This window comes from Thamnophis sirtalis, unplaced genomic scaffold, assembly GCF_051295495.1.
Source record: "Thamnophis sirtalis isolate CommonGarterSnake01/CBP01778 unplaced genomic scaffold, rThaSir2_p1.2 scaffold_6, whole genome shotgun sequence".
In the NCBI taxonomy this organism is placed as follows: Eukaryota; Metazoa; Chordata; class Lepidosauria; order Squamata; family Natricidae; genus Thamnophis; species Thamnophis sirtalis.
Genome location: NW_028261386.1, coordinates 99,023,446 through 99,050,932, shown reverse-complemented (window position 1 = coordinate 99,050,932; position 27,487 = coordinate 99,023,446). Strand labels below are relative to the sequence as shown.

General features: G+C 38.0%; 1 protein-coding gene across 2 annotated transcripts in view; it reads left to right on the top strand.

The window, feature by feature from the left end:
• Positions 1 to 26,742, top strand: part of PKIB (cAMP-dependent protein kinase inhibitor beta) — a 54,414-nt gene extending 27,672 nt beyond the window's left edge. For both annotated transcript variants that reach the window (XM_087718538.1, XM_087718537.1), the window contains 2 exons: positions 23,621 to 23,798; positions 24,775 to 26,742. In XM_087718538.1, the coding sequence (XP_087574664.1) occupies positions 23,651 to 23,798; positions 24,775 to 24,854 (228 nt within the window). In that variant the 5' untranslated portion in view covers positions 23,621 to 23,650 and the 3' untranslated portion in view covers positions 24,855 to 26,742. The remainder of the gene's footprint in view (positions 1 to 23,620; positions 23,799 to 24,774) is intronic.
• The last annotated feature ends 745 nt before the right edge of the window (positions 26,743 to 27,487 follow it).

Sequence of the window (27,487 nt, the reverse complement as noted above, 5' to 3'; positions counted from 1 at the left end):
AATATGTGGGTGGTTTATCTGAGCTAGAAGTGGACTGACCTCTTCTTAGATTTTTAGGGCTATGGACTAGACCAGAGAACAGAAAAAAAAATATTCCTGAAGATGGCAATGGTTCTCTATTGCTGTTCTGTTGCTTCTATGGCCATATTATATGAAATCAACATGACTTGAAAGGTATTTATCTTTATTTATACCTTTTCAAGTTGTGGTGTGAAGCAAATGTTAAATGGATGGAATCAGATGTAATGAAAATTTTCAATATAGCTATCCAGTTACTCTACCAATTCAGTAAGATCCATTGTATAATTCCCTGGTGTGTCTATTTTATGCAGTTTTTGCATAAGATAGTGTAAACCCACCCATGACAGCTGTCATATAATGTGTAAACCAAATTTATATGCCTTGTTCCAGAAATCATGTGTGTTGGTTTCTGAGTGCAGCTGTGGAGCCACCTTATGAGCTATCCAGAGTCCCGTGTCAGTATTTCTGGATTTTGACTCAGACTTTCTTCTCACGGTAGCCATAGTTTGTTGAGTAAGTTCCAGTGGTTGATTCCATATATAATGCAGATTCATAAGCTATTATTTATAAAAATCAATGGTGGGATTAATGCAATGTACCATACCCAAATTAGGAAATCAACTAGAGTATTATGTCATGTTCAGTGATGGGTTACGGATCCCGTTCCAACCGGTATGGTTGGAATGGACCCGACAGCATGTGCAGCACACGTGCGCAGCAGACGTATGCATCTTAGCACCTCCGTGAGCCTTTGTGACTCTCCAGCTGCTCAGCAGAGCGTCACGCAGGGACTGTACACATCGCGCGTGCATGGAAGCGCTGAAGGCTTAAAAGACTGGTAAGGAACCCGGGTGGGTGGGTGGGCCCTTTGGAGCACTGTACTGGAATGGTATCCAGTGCTCCAGGCAGGCTCCGATATGCCCGTACCGGGGCGTACCACCTGCAACCCACCACTGGACATGTACAAATTCAGATAATAATTTAGGTCAAAATTATTTTTTAACAAAAGGGGAGAGGAGAGAACATCAAGAAGAAACCCCCCTCCCTGGTCCTTTTTTAGACCCACATACTGGTCCTGATATAGTTAAGCATATTTACAAATCAGACATTTTCATAAAGGACACGTATCTCAAACTCGCAGCCCACAGGTGGGATGCATCACACGATGGCCATGCCCGGTTTAGTGAAGGGAAAAAAGTTGTGATATGTCATGTGACACCGCTGTGACAACGGAAATTTGATACCCCTGATATAGGAGATAAGTAAGCACCTATGTCTCTGAATAGAAATACAATTGAAAAGATATTTTGTTTAAGTTTTGTTGTGTGTACTTTCTTTAAGATTTCTCTAATTTACTTCATTACATTAGGCTGGGTGAGTTGGGCACAAATTAAAGGGTTGCAGCATTTTGCTCTTGGTTGGATGTATCACAAAGTGAATGGAAAGCAATAGTTGACTTTAAACATTTAAAATCTAAAATCTACAACCTGTAAGTGTATTAATTATGGGCATAAACCTGCTTTAGCATATGTTTGTAATATCCAGTTTGATGTCATTCATGTTTCACAAACATTGTAGAATGAGACAATATCCCATGAGATAATATTAGCAAATAGAGCAGATATTTAAGCATCAATAAAAACTGTATAATTTTAGAAGCTGCTTGAAGCCGGTGTGATATCAAATTTGTGTTAATATATCATATTTTGTTATTATTTTTGAAATATATATTTAAAAATATTTGAAAAATAACAGATATTTGGCCCAAGACAAACAAAAACAAAAACAGAAAAGTTCCCCAAAACAGTTATGTAAAGCAAAATGCAAATGCTCCCTGTTGAACAGATGCAAAATGTTACTTTTTATTGGCTCAGATTAAGCCTACTTGATCAGCCTATTTTTCCTGAAATAGCCTTCATAGCTAGCGTATTCAACAATCCACCTGGCAATAGAGTAATCAAGTGCTTTGATTCCATGTCTTTCTCAGTACACAAACACAGAATTCTAAACAGTGGAGGCTTAGAGTTAACTAGCTTGGTTGTTTTCCATAGTTTTCTCCTGCCAATGCAATGGATTAAGCCTAATGCAGAAGTTCCTGTGGTTTATTTCGGAGGTCAATAATTTATTTTTGGTTTCCAATTATGGATTTGTTTGGAGGGGAGCAAACCAAAATGCCTGGAATATAGCTGTTCTCAGTGGTAGGGAAAGCCAAGTGGTAGAAATTGAGCAGGATGTGCCAGCCGGTTGTTTATATCTTGTTAAGCCAGAAATCTTCAGAAATCTGACCAATTGCAATGGGTAAGCACAGCTGTTCTTTCTTTTCATCTATATAGCAAGCAGAACTGAGGCAATTTATATTTACCCTGGTGCTGGTTTCTTTTAGAATAGAATAGAACAGAATTCTTTATTGGCCAAGTGTGATATTTTTCTTAATATGGCCACCTAAAATAAGCATTCTCTTTTGTCCCTGTTTGTTTGTTTTTCTTCTTTATCAAAGAAGAAAGGTTTATATCTCCTGGCAGAATTAGATGTAGAGATAGACAGCGTCCATTTTCCTTAAAATGTATTTGAAGTAGTTAGGCATTTGCAGATTGCATAATAATAAATCTATGCATCATGTATCTACAGTAGATGAGCATTGATTAATGGTTGTAATGTAAAGCCTTTGCTCTTATGAAACTAGTGTGAAAAGTAAACTTGCAGAACAGAAAAGTTCGAATTGCTCTTCAGATGCTATGATTCTCTATGTATAAATTATTTTGTGTTAAGACATATTGATAAAAGCCAAGGATTCTTACAAATTAAGTTGAAAAATCATAGCACTGCTTTAAGGGCATAACAAAATCATATCTGAAAAATGGATTTCAGTTTTTTTTAAAAATTATCAACCATGGTAGGTATCGGGAAAAAACTTTTATATATATAATTATATTATATTATATTATTATATTATATTATATTATATTATAATATAATATTATATAATATTATATTATATTATATTATATTATATTATATTATATTATATTATATTATATTATATTATATTATATTTATTATATTATATTATATTTATTATATTATATTATATTATATTATATTATATTATATTATATTATATTATATTATATTATATTATATTATATTATATTATATTATATTATATTTATTATATTATATTATATTATATTATATTATATTATATTATATTATATTTATTATATTATATTTATTATATTATATTATATTATATTATATTATATTATATTATATTATATTATATTATATTATTATATTATATTATATTATATTATATTATATTATATTATATTATATTATATTATATTATATTATATTATATTATATTATATTATATTATATTATATTATATTATATTATATTATATTATATTATTATATTATATTATTATATTATATTATATTATATTATATTATATTATATTATATTATATTTATAAATATATTATATTCATATATATAATCTATATTCCACCTATCCGTCAAGAACAGCTTGGGGGGGAGATCATCCCTCATTCCTACATAACACAGTGATATAGATTGAACTGAGAGAAAGTGACTGGCTTAAAATCCCCCAATAAGCTTCCATATCTGAGTGTGGGCCAAAAATTATTGTACTTCCCTTTTAATTTTACACTATATAAACTCCAGATGGTATCACTGGGAATACTGATTGTAGGAATGGAAAATTCTACAACATATAACTCTACTTGCTAATACTATCTCACAGGATATTATCTTTAAGGAGGGAACAGGGTAGCCCCCTCTGTCAATTTTACAGCTACTAAAATTAAAAGAAGGCAATTGAAGATGTGATGCTCAATGGCTTAATAGTTGTGGAAGTCTGTCAGTAGCTAGCATTAGTTTTTCCCTTTGTTTTTCCCCATGGGACTTCAAGGCAGTCTGAAGGACACTCTACCACACCTGGTCTCAATTATAAGGTAAAATGCTGAGCGGTACTAGGAGTGTGGGTGTTTGAGTAGACACATTTGCTGTGGGGGAGCCAAAAGCAAACATTTTCAGCCAAGGGAGTGGAGCAGCCCTCAGCAAAACAAGTAACTGAGGTAACGAGAAGTTGATTTTACCAGATCAGCAACAGATAAGGTGAAGGAAATGACAGAGTTAGCAGCTTCAGCCCTCTAGTAGAAGAACTACAGCCAACCAGTAACTTATAAAGCAAATGTACCTTCTCTCATAGCATAGTCTGAAAACTACAAAGTCAGTGCTGTTGCCACAGTTTGGAAAAGCCACTGACAGAAGCCAACTTGCAGGTGGCTTAAAGTTAGCTGATAACTTCAGTTGATGCTCAACCGACATTGTTATAGGTGGTGTGGGAATTAGCTAGACATAGATAGGAGTATAGTTATAGTATAAGCCTAATTATGTTAATTTTTTGTTAGTAAAAGTCCCCTAGAAACCTAGAGAGGATAACACCAATCTATGTATGGTGCTGATCTGTCACATTTCCCCAAAAAACCTCTCACAAAGATCTACAGCACCTAATTCTATGCTTATCCTGATAGTTCTTCAAATCAGATGAAGCATTTTCATTTAGTTGCACTTCTTCTCAACTACAAATAGACTTTCTTTTATCCTTTAATTATGATAAAAACACACACTGACCCCCCAAAATACAGACATCTTCCCTGACTTGGGTACACTCCTCTTTGATTTTTCCTTTCTAATATAGGGAGTACACTCTGTTATAATGGAGTTAGTTCTTTAGTATTTCCTAGTTCATGTTGCATTTAGAAGTTGTATTGTCTCAAAATCTCTACCAAAAGCAGATGGGTATTGACAGAAAGGGAATTGGTCTGATTTTCAGAACCCCCGAAGAGGCTTTTTTTTTGCTTCTCGTCATCCGATGTGTCTCCCGTGCTAGCAAAACAAATGAAGGTTCTTGTACAGAAGTTCTGGAAAACAAACTTATAAAGGAAAAGAAAGTATTTTCATTGTTGGTACATTTCATACTACTCTTCATATACTGATCTTTATGGACTTTTTGCATAAAAGTGAGGGGGGGGGGCAAAACGTATAGTTTTGAAGATTACATAGAGATGATAGAAAGAAAAAGAATACAACATAATTTTAGAGATAGAAATATATTTGCACTTACAGCTGCTGTGAAGAATATTGGAAGCCATTTATAGCTTTTTTTCTGTTTCTCTTTTCTTGCACTCTGTTTGCTTTTTGTTTGCTTTTTTCTTTTCACTACTTTATCTTAATTTGTTATTTTTGTTTACAAACATCAATGGAGTTATGAATTTAAAAAATTAATGTTCATTGCATGGAAACTGCAGCAGTTGAGCTAGAGTTGTTCATACAATTCTATATGATTCCCCTTTTTCCTCTCTCTTCTCCCTAAAGTTGATAGTTTCTGCTTTCATAGTGTTGGGCATTATTTTCTCCTGAAATTCTTGCTATACAAGCTTAGGTATCTGCATTGCATCCCAAATCAATACCCATTTTGCCTCCACACCTCCTGATTCCAAGAAGGCCCCTTCCTTTTAAGAACAAAAGATAATCTCTCCTTTAACTAATATCAGATGCATTGGGTTCATAGGAAAAGGGAGGGCTAGAACTTGCTAACTTTCCATGATTTGCCCTTCATTCAAGACCTGTAGTGGCACAGTGTTTGGAATGCAGTACTGCAGGCTTCTGCTGACTGCAGGGTGCCTGCAATTTGGCACCAGGCTCAAAGTTGTCTCAAGCTTCCATCCTTCCGAGATTGGGAGTCAGATTGTTGGAGACAATATGCTGACTCTGTAAACTGCTTAGAGAGGGCTGTAAAGCACTGTGAAGCAGCATATAAGTGCTATTGCTATTGTGCACATAATGGAGGATGTATTCATCAGCAGCCCTGAACCTTCATCCTTCAGCTATAGAATGATACAGTTTCTGGGAAGACAATGACAAGGCTTACTGAGCTGACCACTCAACTTTCTAATCCTTTAAAAACTCTGGATTTTTATAGATTTTTGCTTCTTAAAAGGGGTATTCTACCTGGCCAGAAGTAGAGAACTAATGTTTCAGAGAAAAACTACTTTAAGAATCTAGATATATACTTCCAATGTTCTTGCCTATAGAGTGGTGAAATAATCTCATGTACAGCTGGACTCCTTTGATATTATGGGTGAGTCCATGTGATTGTTTTATTGGCAACAATGTGGATAATGGTTTCATTATACATGTAAGTATATGTGTATTCCTAATCCATAGGATTCACTAATGCTCTTCTTTCCAAAAAAATTTAAATCTATTGTATCTAAGTATTGCTGTAATTAACTGCCAGAGACCGCCTACTGCCAATTACCTCCACTAGACCGATACGATCGCATCGATTAGGCCTCCTCCGAATTCCATCATCCAGCCAGTGCAGACTGGCAACTACCCGGAGGAGAGCCTTCTCGGTGGCTGCTCCGACCCTCTGGAACGAACTCCCCGTGGAGATTCGGACCCTCACCACCCTCCAGTCCTTCCGCGCCACTTTAAAGATCTGGCTGTCCCGGCTGGCCTGGGGTTAAGATTCTAACCCCACCCGAATTGTGTGACTGTTGTGTTTTCTTTTTAATATGTTGTATTGTCTTCATGTTGGAAAATTGTTTGTCCTCCCCCCCCCCTTTTTGAACTGTGAGCCGCCCTGAGTCCCCCCAGGGAAAAGGGCGGCATACAAATAAAGGGAAAACTAAACTAAACTAAAACTAACTGCCACTCCCTCCCCTTTGAAGAATTAGTGCCTGATGTGAGTTACTTCTTTGTTCATTTCTTTGCAATGCTCTATGTTCCCAAATGCTCAAACCAGGTCTTCAAACTGCTGCTGTGTATAAAGGTAGAGCAGATTGGCAATGCACAAGAGAGCATCTGTGGGTTGTAGTTGCACTGTAATCTTCTTGCCTCACAGCTTGCTCAAGTGAAATTTCTTAATGGCTGATTCTGCCTGTTCCCCATTCGATAAGTTGACAAAAGCAGTTCCTTTGTATTTGTCCACAAAACAATACTTAAGTTCGCAATCACTCAAAAGATCATGAATTTCCTGGTTGGCAATATAATCAGCAGCGCGCGAATGAGCACCTTATGTCAGTTAGGGAATTGTTGGGCGCTTCTTTCCAGGCAACTCACTTTCAGTCAATTCCAAGAGTGGCGATACCTCTTCAGCGGTGTTGGCCGAGCCTGTATCTGGACCTCCATTTCTTTGCATTATTTTCATCTACTTGATTAAGTTCCTTAATTTGAAAGCAAAACAGGATCACTTACAAGCCTCTTAAAGGTTCTGGGCAGAATCTTAAGGTATGCAGAGGTATATGGAATTATAAGCAACATCCTTTCACGGAAGGGGCAAATATCTGGTCTTTTTTCTGTGATTAATGGTTGAAGAGAAGAAGGCCACTCATGTTTTTAGTCTACAATAAATAACAGATTCGTGCAGTTAGTGAGTTCTACCTTAAATCCTCTGCAGATTTATAACTATCTGAGCACCAGCATTTGATCGGAGGTTGCCTCTATTTCAATCTCCATCATGGTTCCCTTTGTTACACTTCTTTTTTAATAGTTGAATGTTTTTTTTAAATGAAACTAGATAGCAACCTACAAAAAACTGCACATCTCCCCATCCTTTCCATGCAACAAAAATTGACATAAAAGTTATAATGTACCCTGTTTTCCATCCATTCAACTATTCAAAACCCCATGTTACCCCATATCTCTTTACTGCCGCAAAGATCCCCTTCCTTTGCATCCTAGAAACATAAGCTACAGGCAGCTTAGCTTCTGGTCAACACTCTTCTGTTTTACGTTCCTTCAAGTTTCTCCTTTAAAGCTGTCAGGCAGACAAGACCAAAGAAGGGTGCCTTTGCCAATAATCCCTGGTTCTTGACCAACAATTTAAAACATTTATTTATGATTTGTTCCCAACCTTGCATATAAAACATACAGAAATCTAGTTTGGATAGTTTAGTTCCTATTTTGACTTTCCTGTTTTTACTTTCGGTAGAAAAGAATGTTTATTCTCCCATTCATTGTTCTTAAAATCATTTGTGTGTCTCATTGAAAGCCCAGTTGGGAAGCTAGCAATTTGAAATATAACTTAAAAACATAAAATGCCTTTGTAGAGTTGTGTGTTTCTTTCTGTCTACTTTATAAAGTAAATATGTACTTAGTAATCAACTGCAACATTTTATTACCAGCCTCACCCATGCTAGTAAGAGCAATATGGTTAAGAGTATTGAACTTTTGAGTAATGGCAGTAGCTTGAGAGTGAAGTCTCAGGCCTTAATGCTCATACACAATAAGCTTGTTATTCAGTTGTACAGCTCAATTATCCACTACATGTTTGTTCAATCAAACATGTTTGTTTAGCCTGAACCTAGTTTTGATTTATTGCTTGTGAGCCATCATATCAATGTTAACTCTCAGCAACCACATAGATAGATTTTCTCCATGACTATCTATCCAAGAATCTATTTAGATTTCCAATTGTATATGTTTTCCCCGCTCCTTTTAATGTGAAAAACCATTTCTACAATTTGACTGTTGCTGCTCAACTCAGCATGGTCATTCTGGAAGCTGCAAATAAATAGCTTGGGGCCTCGTTGTGAGTTGTGGATTGTTTACGCCTGTCCTAATGTGATATTAAATTTCTCTGTTTGACATGAAGGACATGTTAATTTAGAAATGAGTCATGCAAGTATAGTATAAAACATCCAGCTTCTTTCTCTTTTGCCCTGAAAAAAGTATAGTGGGGAATCTTAACAAGGAGCAGGAAACAAAGAGCTGGGCTAAGCAAATGCATTATTTCATTCCTTTGACCACAGTTCCTCAAGATCTAATCTGTAATGTTTATTTCCTCCAAATTATATGGAATATTCTCATTATAAAACCTGCCTAACAGCTTTTTTTACATTTAACAAAATTCTTTTCAGATTAATCAAGAATCTGATCTGTGAACGAAAATACCTTGTGTAGTATATGTGTGTGTACGTATACACATATGCACACAAAAGGTAAATTGATTATCTGCCCCTCATAGCCTTCAAAACAGGGGTGGGGTACTACCGGTTTAACAACCGGTTTGCTGCGCGTGCATGCACAGTTCACTTAAAACTCACCTTCTGCATTAATGCTGGCAAGAAAAACAGCTGAGGCGCAGTAATCTACTCTGCTGCACCAATCAGCTGGGCTTTAGAAAAGGAAATATAGGTGAGTATAGCGCACGGACAGGCGGGCTGTCCCACTTCAAAGTCGGTGCGAACTGGTTCACTCCCAGCTGATAGGAGCTACCGGTTCACCCGAACTGGTTCAAACTGGTAGAATTCCACCTCTGCTTCAAAATAATGCAAAAATGTAGACTGTAATCAAATGTAATAAAACAAAAGATAAAAAACACCTTATTTAAAACAAGCTAAAATACAATTGAAGAGCAGAGGTGGCGCAGTGGTTAGGGTGCAGTACTGCAGGCCACTTCAGCTGGCTGTGATCTGCAGTTCAGTGGTTCAAATCTCACTGGCTCAAGGTCGACTCAGCCTTCCATCCTTCCGAGGTGGGTGAAATGAGGACCCGGACTGTGGGGGCAAGTTGCTGACTCAATTTGCTAAAAAAAATTGTAAACCGCTCAGAGAGGGCTGAAAGCCCTATGAAGCGGTATAGAAGTCTAATAAATAAAATAATAAATAAATCAAACTCTAGCTGAGGATACCAGAGTCTCTCAAGCCTATAGCTTCAGGAATTGGAAGCCAATTTCAGCTCCACAACATGCCTGCAGTTTGTTTAAAAAATTATGTGCATTTTATTTGCAAACTGCGTTTTGTTGAGATATGAAGTAGCCCCAAGGCTCCCAAGAGAAAGGAAAAAAAAACATCTTGGGTGGTACAACTATGTGGAAAATCTCAGTTGAAAGCTGCATTTCAGGATAGTGTAATGTGTAAACAAAGGAATCCTTTGGTTTGTGCGTGATGCTAGGGAATCAGTTTCTTTGTCTTTCTTCTGGTGCGCCTTGTAACATTAGCATAGGCGATATTTATTGATGTGCATAAATGCAGAATGGCTCACAGGAGCTGTTTGATATCTGCCAAACATGGTACATGAATCAGCTTCAGCGTGCTGCTTGTTAGTGGCACAATGTATTCCCACTGTCAAGCTTTGCAAAAGGAAAAAAAAAGAATTAAAGGGCACTTCAGGCCTCAATATCAGTTTGTCTTTCCCTATATTTTCCCCCCAAAGCTGATATACTTATTTTAATACCTCTCCTCAGGTTATTTTAGATAGCCCAATTAGGAGGCTATCATGTTCCTAAGTAACAATCAAACAATTATTTATATGAGCAAGTTTAGGTACTGATGATATTCAGTAGTTATATAAATTTATAACTACTGTTCAGTAGTTTCATACTGAAAAAGGCCATCATCTGGGATTTAGGGCTATAAATCTCAGTTATATATTTTTAGTGCTTAGGGTGATATGAACGATTTGCATTAATGCATGTCAGGTTGATCTGAGATTGTGGGAAGTCTGCACATTTCTTACCTATTATGAACAAATTCATTTCTCTTGAGAAACAGATGCTGCAGTTCTCATATGAAATAGACATATAATAGTGCTTAAGTCTTTCAGTTTGAGTGTACTTGCTTGAGCTTTAAATTGTGACCTTTCTATATTCTGTGATGATCTGCATCCCAATGACGGGAATCAAGCAATTTACTCATGCAGCAATAGCAATAGCACTTAGATTTATATATAGCTTCACAGTGCTTTGCAGCCATCTCTAGGTGGTTACAGAGTCACCATATTGCCCCCAACAATCATTTTACTGATCTTGGAAGGATGGAAGGCTGAGTCAATCTTGAACTGGTGAGAATTGAACTGCTGGGAGAATTACCCTGCAATACTACTTCTGACCACTGTGCCATCACAACTCTTATCACCACAGCTCTTATCACTGCACCTTGTAGGTATTGTCACACTACCAACAGAAGGCTGTTTGCAGGGATATGTATAAGGAAGGCCCTATTCTGTTTTTAGTTCAGTTATAGCAGAGAGACAACTGGGAACTCAATGATATGTTGTAGAATATATCTCTTTTCCTCCATCTGACCAATTCTGAATTATTTTTGAGTCCTAAGGAGAAGATTCTATAGAGAGGATTCCCATATACTATACAAATATCTATATAGGTTCTTCTCTATTATACTACAGAGCATCATATCTAGATCTTTTTTCCTAGTTCTGAAAGAAAGAACAAACCTTTCAATAAATATTCTAGTAATTCATAAAATCTTTCTGGCATGCCCAAAGTGAAATGAATGAGGCAAGATTAGAGGAATTTAAGCAGTTCAACTCAACAGCCTATGCTACTTATTTCCTGTGCTTCTCCTGGCTGTTCCTGAAGCCAACTTAACAAATTCCAATTCTGGTTGTCATAGTTTGGCTACGGGACTAGGTTGTTGCTCAGTCCATACCAGTGGTGGGATTCAAATAATTTAACAACCGGTTCTCTGCCCTAATGATTTCTTCCAACAACCAGTTCACCAAACTGCTTAGAAAGTTATCAACCAGTTCTCTCGAAGTGGTGCGAACTGGCTGAATCCCATCACTGGTCCATACAATTGGCCACAGTAGGTCCTGACTGGTTATTCCAATCTTCCTGTCCTTTTCATGGGGAAGACATAACTCCAAGTATCTACTTTTTATTTATGGGGATTCCTCCCCTCCTCACTAATCTCATTCTTTTCCTTTGCTTTCCCAGATGTCTGCACCCATGGATGCTTTCACACCCTCTTCCCAAGTTTTCTGTTTTACACTACACTGTATCTCTTCCCTGCCCTCCCACACACCCCAAATCATTACACCCCCAATGCTGCATTGATCACATGGAACCATTGATTGTTCCTTATTTTGGTAGGTTGGAAGGTAGATACTATAAGAGATAGGTAAGTACACAATGGGGCCATTTAACTTGATGAAATGTAGAAGTTGTAAATACCATATGAGGTACATGTTGTCAATAATAAAAGTAATGCTGTGGTTGTTTCTTAATTGCATCCTATATTATCTAAACCAATGAAAAAGCATCTGCCAGCAGTATGAGTTTTTACTCCCCAATATATTGATGCTGCTACCATACAAGCCTCAAATTTTCCAGAGTTTTGTGAGATGTAGGGGAATGTGTATGTAAGCCAAAGAAAAGCAAAGAAAAATCTGTGAAAGTCAAATTATTTTATAAGTGTTTTATAATAGTAGCCATTATCAAAGATAATGCTTTTTGCATAGTCTGAATTGTAATTTTTACAATCATTATTCCCAGTTTTAGAATTGTGCTTAGAACAAAAAACTACAAAAGATAGTTGAATACGGTTAATGGCACACACATTAGTTAAATACCAAATTGGTGTAACTATGAAAAGAACAGAATACTTTATGAGAGGATGTTAATCATAAGCAATAAGAAATAATGTACTGAAAAGAGCAAGTTCATGTGAAGACACCTGAGTGATCTCCTTAGGTCTGCTTACACCTCATGCCTTGCACCAATTTCCCAACCCTCCAAAGCAGAGGAAGAGCCTACAGTGGAGAGGCTACAATGCAATGGGAAGGAGGAATAACAAAAATGACCTCTCATTACACTGATAAATAACTTTCATCAACAATGACTACTAATGATCCAATCAGTTACCAGTTATACTTTAGTCCTCTATGGACTTCATAGAATGCAAGATGTTACCTATGGTTCTATTCCAGTGATTCATAAATAACAGAATAACAGAGTTGGAGGTTTTCTAGTCCAATCCCCTGCTCAAGTAGGAAACCTTATACCATTTCAGACAAATGGTTGTCCAATCTCTTCTTTAAAATCTCCAGTGTTGAAGCACCCACAACTTCTAGAGGCAAGTTGTTCTATAGATTAGTTGTTCTCACTGCTGGGAAATTTCTCCTTCGTTCTAGATTGCTTCTCTCCTTGCTTAGTTTCATTCCATTGTTTCTTGTCCTGCCTTCAGATGCTTTGGAGAGTAGGTTGACCCTATTATCACTTTTTTGGGGTTTTTGAATAATATCTGTACACAAACAAACACACACACAGAGGAGAGAGGGGAGAGAGAGAGAAAAAAAAATGTCTTAAGTCACTGCAGTCCCAACTGGATCCTCAACTCACAAACAAACAATGACATAGTACTCCATTATCCCAAATTACCCCAAATTACTGTTTACTTCCATACATAATGAGGGCTTCCTGTTGATATATGGGCCATGTGCCTTAGAGAAAGCAGAATCATTTTGAGGTATAATTACCCCTAGTTTTATGAGCCACTGTCTGCTGTCTGACATTATTTTCACCAAAACACACCCCTGAAGTGAGGTGAACAACAAGATTATCTGGAAAGTTCTTCTTGGTTTAATTCCAATCTTTGGGCAATTATACCCTCTTGATGCCCAGTATTAGCATCAAATGTAGAAAAGAGGTGGTAGGTATATTTTACACGCATACTACCCAGTTCACTTGTATACATATGGAAGACTTCATCTTGATATGTGACACTTAGAGGAAGCAGAATATTTTTTTGGCAGTTGTGGAAGGCTCAGTCTTAAGAACATGTAAAAGCTGATGTTTGTATATGGTATATTCAAGAAATTTACTGGAATAATTACTTGTGAATTGGAAATTATATTATCAGTAAGAACAGAGGTTGTTGAAAGCAAAGGGATGGTACTAATGCTTGCATACCTCACTGCTTAAATGCATTGATGCCTTTGAAAATTAGCCGAAAGATTACTTTGACTTGATAATGAGTGTTTATCTGGTGAATGTAACCCTTTCTGGCATGGCTTTGTCTTATCTCCTCTCCAGACAGTTTTTCTTTCCCAGATTTATTTTTTCTGCAATCCAACTATAGATTCTTCTTAATCCATCTCTCTCCTCCCCTTTTTTCTGTTGTACAGTTTCTGCTAGAAGAAGAAAGGGAGTTTTGCCCGCAAGTCTATGTATTTGTGTATTTCTGTGTGAGATTGTTTGGGTTTGTAGGACAGAATGGTAGTTACATGCAAAAATGCAGATCCACTTTTTGTCAGTGGACTATTTTATTTTACAGCCAACTCTCCTGTTTTAACAGTAATAAACCCTAGCTCAAATGTCTTTCTGGGGAAAGTGGGCTTCTGACAAGTTTGTACTAATGATGTTCAAAATGTGTCAGAACATTCCATTTCCTTTTAGAACATACACTAGGGCCATAAGCTGAACCTTATTGCACTCTGTCAGTGTCTCCTTTACTCAAAGTTGCATTGTCCCAAGCTACCATACAAACCTATGAAAAATAGGAGAGTCCTGGCTCTCTCTTCAACATCTTTTTGATTTCCGATCCAATGGCTAACCCATAATATCTGCATAGACACATGAAACTGTGTAAATGAGTTGAGTAGATAGAAGAAATGACTAGGATTTATTGCAGCTGGAGTAGCAACTTTAGGTGTAAGCTGGACATGTGCATGATTTTTCTCCATTTATATGATATTTTCCTTTTATTCTTCCTTTTTCAAGGGTATGAAGTCTTACCTTCAGAGGCATCTTCTTTTCTAATTAATACAGTATTGCTCTTCTGCTGTCTATTTCTTTCTTGGCTGCTATTTTTTTTTAAAATGTAATAATTATTTTGTTATACATTGCCTTGCTCCTGAAATGGAAAAGTACATATAAATACTTCAAGCAAATGAATCACCCTGTGATAACACCATTAATAACTTGCATTCATTAACTATAAACTTATAATTTTCTATATCATGTTTGAATGATGTCAGACTTTCAAAAACATTGACAATGAAAGTGGGTAAGCTATTTGAAGATGACTTTGCTATAAAACTATGCTTCATTTGTTTCCACTTTTTTATTATAACATATAATAAATGACATCTTGTTAATTATGTTCTAGAAACTATTGTAATATTAGTAAGGCATGAGTTAGAAAGTAATAATAGGACCCTTTTGCAACTAGTAATGTCACATAAATAAAGAATGGATATCTATTTTTAATCCACCTATAAATAAAAGGAAGCAGACAATATCCCCTTTCTGACAAGGAAGGGTACAGATTTGCACCAAAGCTTTGTCCTTCTGTCCATTTACGTGATGTTAATATTAATGTAGGATCTGTATATTTGACATCTGAAGATAACAACTCCAGAGATCTATATAATGCTTATTAAAAATGTTTAGCTCTTAAAGCAAGAGATTAATAACTGGAATATTAAAAAAAATAAGGTAGCAATTGGCTAGGTTTCTAGTTAAGGACACACAGCCTCCTAAGTTAATGAGAAAAGTATTGTTCGTTTGGGGGTTTTGAATGGGAGAAATAATGCAATGGACAAATTCACCTCTGTAGAAGGTATGATTGCTCTCACTTATGATGGATACAGAGTTAAGGTTGCTATGTTATTAAGTCTCCTGCAAATATTTTGCTGCATAGACTTTTGTAAATATGACCTTGTAGGCATAATAAATTGTTCTACTGATATGAAGCAGATGGTAATGTTTATGTCCAAGGTGGGCTTTATACAAGAACTCAAATGTTTAATTGCATCAGGACTAGTGCAGTGTCACCAACTGAGTATTGGGAGTAGAAATGATTTATTGCCTATTAATCTACAGCAGTTTGGATATTCTAAATGTGCTGGTTCACAAGAGGAATGGAATGCTGAGTGAGTAACTGTGCAGGTGTGATTATTTGCCAAACTATTCATTTCTGAGGAAAGCATATTTGTGAGATATCAACATTTAGGGGAACACCAAGTTTCAGTTGCTTACAAATTTGCTGATATATTATCTATTTTTACTGGAATGTATGAAAAACAAACATCCTGAGTGACACTAAAGGCAAAGAAAGGTGGAAGCATGATTTGATAAATGTTCAGTCAAGCCAACAAAGAGGCTGACCGGAGAAGGACACATATTTAAGCTATCTTTGGAAAGGGCATATCTTGGTACTCAAATCCAATAACAACTTAGAGTTTTCAGGCAAAAATACATTGGCAACAGGGAATAAGTTCCTTCGCTTTCTCATTCGTGTTTTGTTTTCGATAACATTTAGGCTTGTGTTTCTCAACCTTTGTGACTTTTAAGATGGATGGACTTCAACTCCCAGAATCAAAGCAAGCCTGGCGGAGGAATTCTGGGACTTGAAGTCTACCCCTGTTAAAGTCACAAAGGTTGAGAAACATTGATTTGGACATTTAAAAGCATAACACATCTCAGCCTATCAAGAAATATGTTAACAGTAAGAAAGGTGGAAATAAAGATGAACTCTACAAAACAATTTTGTATATTTGAATTCAAAATTCAAATAATTTTTGAACTTGCAAATAAACCAAGGAGTTGTAGCATGAGATAGTTCAAACTTCCATTGCTGTTCTTGGAATTTTCTGCAACACAATTTTCTCTCAGAACACAACAGAGAAGGATTGATGACAGTAGACAGAGAACCATTCTTACTACTTGGAAAAACAAAACAAAAAACAACCTGCCCTACTTCAGGAGTAAGTACACGTTCTACTATGTACAGATCCAATGGATCAGTAACACTTCAGCAGCTCCTGAGCCATCTGGTAGTAGACATTTGAAAAGTTGTCCTCAAGTTAAGCTTTTATCCTGACAGCAACTGTATGAACACATCCATGAATATACAGTATATTTCCTTCAGGATGTTATATGCACAGCTTTGTCTACCTCTTTGGAGAGACAAAAAAAGACTGGAAGCTGAAGAGATCAGTCGGGATTACATTAGCCTAAGCCTAAGGATATCATACTCAAGGACTGTGGGCCAAATCTGGCCCATGCAGTGTTTAGATCTGGGTCGCCCTGGAAACAGCAAAGGACCAGCCAATGGTGCTTCTGCCAGCAAAAACAGAGCTTGTGAGGGCCGCATGCTCTGGCATCATTGGCAGAGTGATGCAGGAGGCCATCACAGTCGAAAATGGAGCTCAGGAGCCCATTTTCACTGGCAAAGTGCTTGGGCCACCACATGTGCCCCCGGCACAAATACCGTCAAGCTGGCTATGCTCCCTCCAGGCCCTCCCAAGGTCAAACACAAACCTGATGCAGCCTTCAATGAAATCGAGTTTGACACCCCTGGCCTAAGGCAACTCATAAATACCATTTTGATCCTATCCAGTAATCACTAGATTTTGCTACCCACATAATGGGTGCTGAAGGGTAACCCTGTATATATTTTGAAGCTGTTATCCAATACTGTAGGAATAAGGAAGAAAATAGTATTTTAATGCCAACATAGTTAATAATAAATTAACATATATGAATAGAGGATTGAAAACCTGAATAAACAGCTAAAGAATGTTTGGATTCCTATTGTAAAGGAACAATAATTGTATTATATAATTATATAACTGTTAAATTTATATAATTTTATTTTTTATGGAAAAATGGAATCAGCCAAGCCTCACATAAGTTGATTTATACATTAGAATGAAAACCCTGACCAGAAACATGACTGGATTTCTTCTAAATATACAGCTTACCTTGTAGCAAACACAATACAGATTTGTGGAACACTTAATTTTCATATTGGTTATTTTGTTTTGTTTTAGCAGTCACCTCAAATCATTTTAAAAAGGGATAAATTAAGAGCAATTTTCTCAACAACTTCATTGAAGATCTTTATAAACCAATTAAGCAACTCAGTTGACCTCAAAAATTAAAACATTAACCTTTTCAACTGGACCTAATACAGCATGAAGTAGAAAAGTGTTGGATTCAAATGTGTTGGATTCATTCTTGTGAAAGAATGTAGATCTGGCCCTGGAAAGAGGACAATGAACTATTTAGGGAAGAAAAAAAGATTTGGCAGTTCTTAGAAAATAGAAATCACAATAACACAAAAAAACACAAAACAACCCGTCCCTGATTAGTTTGTATAAGATAGGGCAGAAAGTAAATCTGACAGGCATTCAGGATTCTATTTTTCCACCCTAGAATCTAGAATAGAAGGGTTAAATATGGAAATATTGAATTATATTAAGAAGATAGGATCAGCCAAAAAGATTAATGATATTGGGAAAATCAATTAAGTTGGTTATTTGTTTCTGGGTAGAATTGCAAAGACTTGGATCTCTAATTGGTTAACTCTGTTACAAAACAGCAAAACTTGGAGGGGGGGGTGTTTCTTCAGTCAGAAAATGATACCAGCTCTCTATATATAGCTGATAAGGAGGAGACCTGTGGCTTAATGGCTAAGACGTTTGCCTAAGATGCAATACAGCACAGGTTCGAATCCCAGTAAGGGTATGGCTAGCTGATGAGAGCTAAATAGCTTGAAATAGATCTATACTAGTCTCCCGTTATTTATTTATCAGCACAAATTAAAAACACACACACACACACACACACACACACACACACACACACACACACACATATATATATATATATATATATATATATATATATATATACACACACACACACACACACACACACACACCATTATGTTCATTACCTTGACACTAGTTCTAGCAACAATTTCAGTAATACATTGTTTATTGTTAACCTGGTGTTAATCCTGTATGTTCTTACACAAGTTAGTGAAGTGATGGTCTTGAATAATGTAGGCTATTTTCTTAAAACGGGATAGAAAACCTGATGCCATACAGGTATCTTAGACTACCATTATGACAATGACCAATTTGGCCATGATGAAGTGTGATCCCTGTTGGATTCCAAAAGGTCCGAAAAGCATCAGACTGTGTCCCCCTGTTCCAGACTATAAAAATAATGGAAATTGTCAATCTTTTAATGATTACAGTATTGCTAAAACATGAAAAGGGGAAGTTAGAATATAACACTTCATTTGAAAAATGAAGTGAAAAAAATGGATGATTCAACTAATTTATGTGGAAATCCTATTTATACTTGCTTAAGAATAACTTTCATCAAATTCAGTGGGACTTGTTTCTAAGTTGACATGTAGTAATGTGCTTGCTAAGCATTTAGTTTTTGTATTATGTATTTCTGCACATTAATTAAGAAATGGGTTGCTACGGGTTCACCCGGGTTAGGAGAACCCGTAGTTAATGTTATGGCTGGTTCGGAGAGCCTCCAAATCCCACCCCTGGCTGGCTCTGCCCACCACACACTGCCCCTGCCACCCCAATACACCCTTCTCAGGAGTCTCCATGCGGCCCATTTTTGGATGCGAGGTAAGTGCAGGGCCCGTGTGGAGGCTTGGGGAAGGGGGAAAACATGCCTCCCAGAAGGCCTCTGGAGCCTGGGGGAGGCAATTTTCGCCCTTCCAAAGGCTTGAGAAAAGCCTGCAGAGCCTGGGGAAGATGAAAACGTTCCCCTGTCTGCCATGGGGCAGGAGGTTGACTAGGCCATGTCCACCATGGCCATACCCACCCAGCAACCGAGCAGAGAACCCATTGCTGAAATTTTTGAACCCTACCCCTGGAAAGGGAATGCTACCAAGCATTGTGTTTTGATTTAACATGCAATGGTTAGTAGATTGGTTAAATATTCCAGTAAATCATTTTCTAATTGTTGTCTGATACTGTATGCATTTTCATGCACGTACCATAACAGATGACTGATGTACAAATACTGCTGTGTCTGAAGATCTATATAGTCAACCTGGTCCCTACCGCCCACTAGTGGGCGTTCCAGCTTTCATGGTGGGCGATAGGGGTTTGCTGTAACTCTGCTTTATAAATTTTATAAAGTAAAGTTACTTCCCTACTTTATAAATCACCATTACTGTGGAACTGGTGGGCGGTTAGAAAATTTTACTACTAACAGAGATACAAAAATGGGTGGTAGGTATAAAAAGGTTGACTACCCCTGATCTATATAAATACTTAGATATGAGACTAAAGAGGTGGAAATGTATCTCTTAGGACTAATTTTAGATGTTCAATGTTAGCAAAGATTCCACTAATTTATGAGAGCACTCCATTAGACCCCTGGAAAATTACTGTAATTTGATCCCGTGCCTTGGTTTCACTCTGCTATATGTAGGGCTGTCATGGCCACAATCTAGGGCCAAGGACTATCTTTCATTCAAGAGAAAATATTTCAGTATGACAGCAGCTAACATGTCATATTGTTTAATGTTTCCCTGTAAAGCAAACATCACACACACAGGCTACTGCAATCAACAATTCTGTAAATAACCAAAGCAGCAACAGCAACAGATGGCAAGAAACTGCCATCTTGACTTCACTTGTGGGAGCCGATGATTGTGATATTCTTGTCAGAGGTGCTTGTTTGAAGTGTGAGCAGCTAATTTCCATTTGGCTTGATCATGAAAAGAATATTAAAATGCTACGAATTAGTGCCTGAATCTGCTTGCTTTCCTTTTCCCTTTCCTGTCAGTTTTCCTCCCATAGTTTTTCTTTGTAGATCATATAAAATGGGATTATCTTGTTTTCATTAGTTTGTAAAATCATACTGGCAGTGTTTTTGGCTTGAACGTTTAGAAAAAAGTTCCTTAAGGGACAGCAGTCAGGGTAAGTGGACTTTTGTACTAATAAACATGTTAGCACCCACAAATATCTTTACAATGAGTTATAAAGAGTTAATTGTTAAGAATTGTCCTCTATTCCTATGTTATCTAAATCTCTTTGCATTTGTTAACGTTGGCCATTTCACTGAAGATGAGAATGCACATTTCTCCCCCCAAAAATGAATTAATCTAAGGACAGCAACTATTTTTATTATGGTTGCTTGCACAATCAGCCAAATGTTCAGAGTGGAGTTGACATTTTTATCCACCTATCAAGTTCTTCCTAAGGACCTGGGATGGGCAGATGGGGTTGTTTGATGGTGTTAAAGGTACTGTTGCAGGATGTAAGCAGTTTCAAGCAAAGCTGCCTTTTGCAATTAACTGATAGTGATTCTGCCAGTGTTGATGGTGTTCGAGTGATGTTTCGTATAGTTGGGGATTACATCCAAGGTGCTGTAATACTACAAAGTAAAATCCAGAACAGTGTTGGGTTATTTGCTGATCCTATTTCTAGTTTCTCAGTTTTTTCCATCATAAGCATTTTAAGTACCATATTTTTCAGAGTATAAGACGCACCAGAGTATAAGATGCACCAAGATTTTGAAGATGCAAATTAAAACAAAAAAGTTTTTTGCATTCTGCAGACCTCCCAAAAATGGCCCATTTTTTTTGTCAAAAAAGGGCATGATAGCCTTTAGGAGGCTTATAGGGTGCTCTTGGGGGCTGGGGGGGAGGGGCAAAATTGAGCAAAAAAATGGCCTGTTTTTTTACTCATTTCTGCCCTTCCCAGCCCCTAAGAACACTCTGAAAGCCTCCTAAAGGCAATGCATGGCCATTTTGGTGAAGGGGTGGGGTTTTGCGAGGTAAAAAATGCTGTATTCAGTGTATAAGACGCACCCAGATTGTCAGCCTCTTTTTTTGAGGGAAAAGGGTGTGTCTTATACTCTGAATAGTGCAACATTTACTAGTTCCATTTTGATTGGTTTGCAAATCAACTAAGCTACAAAAAAAAGTAAAGAGGTATCTAAGTTTTTTTTAAAAAAATACATACTCTATTTCTAATTTAAAACAAACACCAAAACAACTTATCTAGGATGACAATAAATGGAGAGAAAATAGTCCTGATATTTCTAGTTGCCCTTTCAGGTCTGTCTTTCTTGAAACACAACCCCATCAATCAGTTCCTTCTTCTCCTGGACATTAGAAAGCTAAAGATAGGATCCTCTCTTGGAAAATGGAGCCGTTTCTATTATGAAATATCTTGTTTACTTTAAGAGACACATTTCTAGAGACTAGAGCACTGCATTCTTATATATAACATATTGTACTTGTCTGGTGGCCCAATTGGATGCTGAGATTGCGGCCTGGGTGACCCTCTGCTCCCCATGCCAACTTTCTCGCCCCCCCCCAGTGGTCCCTTCTCGAGACTGGGAGGCTCCGAGAGGGCCATGGTCACGGCTTCACATTGATTTTGCTGGACCTTTTCATGGCCAGGTATTCCTGGTCATGGTGGACACGTACTCATGCTGGGTGGAGCTGGTACTCATGACCTCCTCCACAGCTGAGAGTACCATCAGGCCCTTGCGCTGCTTGTTCGCGACACATGGCTTGCCAGATGTGGTGTCCGACAATGGCCCTCAATTCGTGTCTGCCACATTCCAGGATGCAGGGCATCCGGCATGTGCCAACCGCCCCCTATCATCCAGCCTGCAACGGCCGGGCGGAACACACTTTCCGCTCAGCCAAGGAAGCCCTCGGGGCAATTGGCCGGCAAAGGTGGCGGCTTACTTGCTAAGCCAGCAGTTGACCCCTTGCCCCACTACCAACAAAAGCCCCTCGAGACCAGCGCAACCACTGATCCAAGGGCCCTGGACACCGCCGCCCTCCAGCCAGTCACTGCACCACTGGGGTCATCAGCCAACGACTTCCAGTTCGAGGCCTTCCCACAGTCAGGCCTCTCCTACCCGGACACCACCTGCTGCCCATCGTCTCCATGCTCTCCTCAAACCATTCCGGCATCCCCCCAGGTTTTCGAAGCCTTATTTATACGGGCCACTCCGGCCTTAGTGACCCAGCCACTGCCTGCTGGCAGCCGGGCTGTACTCCTTCCCCTAGCGGCGCGCCTCCACGGCCCAGCCTACCTGATTCATTGCACTCGCCTTCTGGGCCTCTCCAAGATGGCATCACTCGGAGCTCCACTTCCTTCGTTGAGGAGCTACCACGAGCACGACTCACCCCTCCGACAACTCCGATCCAACTGAGGCATTCGTGGTGGGTCCGGCGGCACACCACCTATTTGAGCGAGTACGCATGTGCTATGTCCGCGCATACACTCTCACTGGGGGCGAGGAGTGTTGAGGATCAGAAAAGTCCTCAACTTACGACCTAGCGGCCAGCAACAAGCCAAGCCGCATCCTAGTTGGCTAAGGCGCAGCTTGGCTAAGCGCAGGCCACTAGGGGCGTGCTAATTGGTTTTCCCTGCTTGACAGCTCCGTATCTGAATTGCCTTGTACATAGTTCTTGTTACAAATAAAGCAGTTGTTCTTACCTCAGCCTTGCCTCCTGCTTCGTCTCTCGCCGAACTCAAAAAAGTTTAGCTGTGGCCCTGATAATTTAGTGATATTAATCTTGATATTGCTTTGAAACAAAGCTTTCTGCAGTATTTTCAAATTCTAGGCAGGACTTGTTTTTAATTTTTAGAAAGTTCCTCTGAATAGTATTCATTTTTTTGACTGGAAAAACATTGTAAAAATGACAAAGAAAGAAACAGTTCACTCAAATATGTAGAGTTACAGGAAGTCACTGGATATTTCTCTTTGTTGTGTTCATGAATGCTTTTTAAAATACTGTAAGTAGAAAGTGAAGATGGGGGGGGGCAGGAAATAGGCTCTTGGGATAAAGTTTCAGAACTGATGTGCTGAGACCTGATCTTCTTCTACCAAGGAAAAGTACATTTTGGTTTTCAAAAGAGAAGTAACTTTTTTCTCTTAAACTAGTAACTTCTCTTTTGAAAACCAAGATTGGCTTACATTTGGCCCCCAGATTATTGAAGCTGAGATTCTTGGTGTTTTTCAGGAGATGTTGCTATGAGGAAAGACGTCAGAGATGACTGATGTTGAGCCTGTAGTCACAGATTTTGCTGCATCCGGACGGGCAGGGCGCCGAAATGCCTTACCAGACATTCTGGGTTCTTCTGCCGGAGCTGGAACGTCCGAACTGCCACACAAATTAGCAAAACTCTCAATGTCAGAAGGTAATACTTTTGTGACTCAAAAGCTACTTTTTACTCTTTGAATAACTTTAAGAAATGTTCTTCATCAAGGCATCATATTACTGTTGAAAGAAATGTCCTTCTGGGTTCGGCTCCAAGTGGCATTCCAAGACACTGGAGACATGGAGGCTGCTTGGAAAATGGTTTATTGGTGGACAGGACCACATGGCTTGAGTCCTGAACAGAAAAGGTGATCACATGCTTCAATGTTGGTGGAGAAAAGAGAAGGGGCGAAGAGAAGCTGAGTCCCTGGTTTTATGCCCTCTCTGACCTTTGATCTTGAGCTTGTATTCTGATTGGTTGTCAGACTCCCATGGGGCCATGCAGGGGCAACTCTCTAGGCTGCGTTTTGAATCCAGGTTTGGTTGAGTTCTCAGATGCCATGTGGTGAGTTGGGTAAAGGGGCCAATATTATCATGCCTTAATCCCATCCCCCTGGAGCTGAAGGGGAGAACTCTTGTTCTTATTATCTGAAGGGACTGGCTTGGCCTTCTTAATGGCCCATTGACAAAGTGGGTGAAGGCAGGAAGCTACAGGGAGCTATTCTCAATTTAAAACATGTTTCTTCCTTTTCACATCCAGGGAAATATAATATTCTGCCTTTTCAATATTTCCTAGGATATTTCATTTTTCTGGGAGAGGGCTGGGTGATAACTTTCCACATTACTAAGTAATTTTCTAAGGAGCTTTCCAACGTCAGATGAAGTTCCATAAGCCAAGAAGCTGCCTTGTTTGTAATATCACCACAATAACAGGTAGCACACTACTTTTCAGCTGTTACATAATGTATACATACTATGTCTTCTTTCATCAGCTGCACATATTCTTTGAATTTGGTGGGTGTCTAATATTACAGTGAGCAAATATTGTGAAAAGTTCTTCTAAACTCCAGATGTTTTGACTGAGTCCTTCTTTGTAGAGCTAATACTTTCTCATGTTCACATCTCTTTAATTAAAGGAGCTGAAGGAGGAGAAGCGTCATCCTCTGATGCCACTATGGAAAACCAAGAGATGGAAGGAAAAAGAATAGATTCCTAATGTTTATAAAATGTTCGGTTTTGGTGATTACCTACAAACTTCACTGCCAGAGTGTCCAAGACTCTGAAATATGTAATATCTGTAACTGGCTAATATGAATATGGCGTGTTGAAAAATTAGTTGTTTTCAATTTCATCAAGAAGCAATTTATTTATTTATAAATCATAGCCAGCATCTGCAGAAAAAAAAGAGAAGTCCAATGTAATCAGCTGATTATTGCAAATAACCAAATACGACAAACTTCATTACAGTAATAACTTGGGGTCTTTTCTGATAATAAAATATAGATATCATGTTTGGTTTGAGCTTAGAATATATTTGTACATGCATACATGTGCACGCACACAAACACACATTTTATACCTATAATAGTACACAAAAGCACATATCAAAATCAGTAAATTCCAGGCCAAGAATGTAAGAACTTTATATGTAAGATTCACCATACAAAAAATCAGTGAATTTAGACTGAGTACAATTCTAAATAAACCACACAACAAATATTTAAAAACATAGGGCATTGCTAAATAGTGGAAGGATTATCTAGTGCTCTTCGTAGTTAAGGAACTCATGAGAAATTCTCTAAGTTCAACAATATAGTAAAAAGAGCATCCAATTCTAAACTATAACAAATAACATAATTAATGAAGATTGCTGTCTTGTACCAGAAGGTATCCATATTTATCATACAATTAGATTCCATATAAGAGTCATATATGATCTCATATAGCCGTGATGGTGAACGTGTGGCACACATGCTACAGGTGGCATGCAGAGCCCTCTCTGTGGGCACACGAGCCACCATCCAGCTCAGCTCCACCGCGCATGTGCGCACGCCTCCCATCGGCCAGCTGATTTTCAGGTCTCTGCTGTGCATGTGGCAGGCATGCTCACATGCAGGGGGTGCATGCAGGTGTGTCAGAGTACAGAGGTGCATGCGTAGGGGTCACAGGGGTTTGCGTGCATGCGAGGGGGCAGCAGAAGGTCCTGCATGCATGCACAGGGAGGTTCATTGCATTGTAGGTGTGGGCACGTACACGGGCGTGATAGCATGCATGCGCACATTTTCAGCACACGAGGATAAAACTGTTAGCTATCACTGCCATATAGGAACAAGCTGGTGGATACTGAAGATATAACTAGAGGAATATGGATGAATATTTGAGACAGGACAAATCTTCTCCTGCTCACCTCCCCACACCCAGAAAGTCCATCTTAGTTTCCATTGTAACAATTGCTCTAGTTCTGCACAATAATCTCTAAAGCCTCTGCTCTTCACACTTTAAAGTAACATTTCTCTGTCACCCTGGATACCAAAGTTTAATTTTCCCAGAAGCCAAGACCCAGAGTATTTTCGACCCAGCACGAAGCTTGATTTTGAAAGAAAAAGGAAATGCATCTGGAGATTAACCACACAAAACCTTTTTCAAATCTGAACTCGACTGACAAATGTACAGAAGTTCAAGACATACAAAAATGCCTTTTTTGCTCCTTCAAAATGTCAAGATGAACCAAGATCACCTAGGATTTTGAAGACCCTTAGAGTGCATTTGTTATTTTGCTTTCTTAAAACTGGCTTTTCTGGTGAAGTCAAAATTCTGTTTATTAGAATTTTTAAAACAAATCCTTAACGACTGTAGTTGTTTTTAAATTGCATTTCAGTACAAGGAATGAAATAGATTATCCTTCCATTTAGAAAAATATGTTCTATCAATCAGGCTTTCACAAGATCTAGGAAGATAAATTTTTTGCTTCAGTCACGGTATGGATCCATCGGCTTATAGCTGATCCTGTTATGATCGTTAAAGCATTTTCTTCCTGATACATTTTATCTGTTCCAAAGGATTGATCCATATTTTATAATAAAGATTGTATTGTTTAAAATCCAGTATGTGTATATCATTTGCACAAGAATTCTATGACCCAATTGTATGTATTTTTGCTGCATGGAAAAATCAGTTAAGTATGCTTCAGATTAGAGCATAATCATTGAGATCGAACTGGGAACAGAATCATTATTTTAAAATGAATTTCAATTTGTCATGCTTGATTAAATTCTGAATATATTCATGTGTGTCCTCTTTCAATAGAATTAGTTTAGACCCCAAACAACATATTTTGTACGGAAGAACTTTATTGGCTACCTTGGCTTAGTGAACCACAATTATAAATTATGGGCATACGACTCTTTGGACCAAATATATTAGACCATATTAGTATTAAGATTTGTCTTTGTTAACTAAGACAGTGTGCCTTGTGCTATTCTGATACTTTTCTAAGATCTATGCACAAAAGTCACATTTCTTCAAAAGGAATGAATCCTCTATAATTTAACTCAATACATCAAATACCAGCTATTTTTTTCCTATTTATTTTCTAAAACAAAATAGTAAAAATATTGGATACCAAATTAATCATGCAACATTTTGAGTCCTGTTGCTTTCAGATTTTAGGTTGAACCTAAATATAAGGTACAATAAAATGATAGGGTTGAACTTTCTCTTTATAATCAATAGGTGGCACTCTGCACCTATTTGAAATAAATGGCAACCATGCCATTGTGTAAAGCAAAAATACATTTCATCAGTAATGATTGTGACTCAGGCTACCTAATTTTCAAGAAACTAAACCTT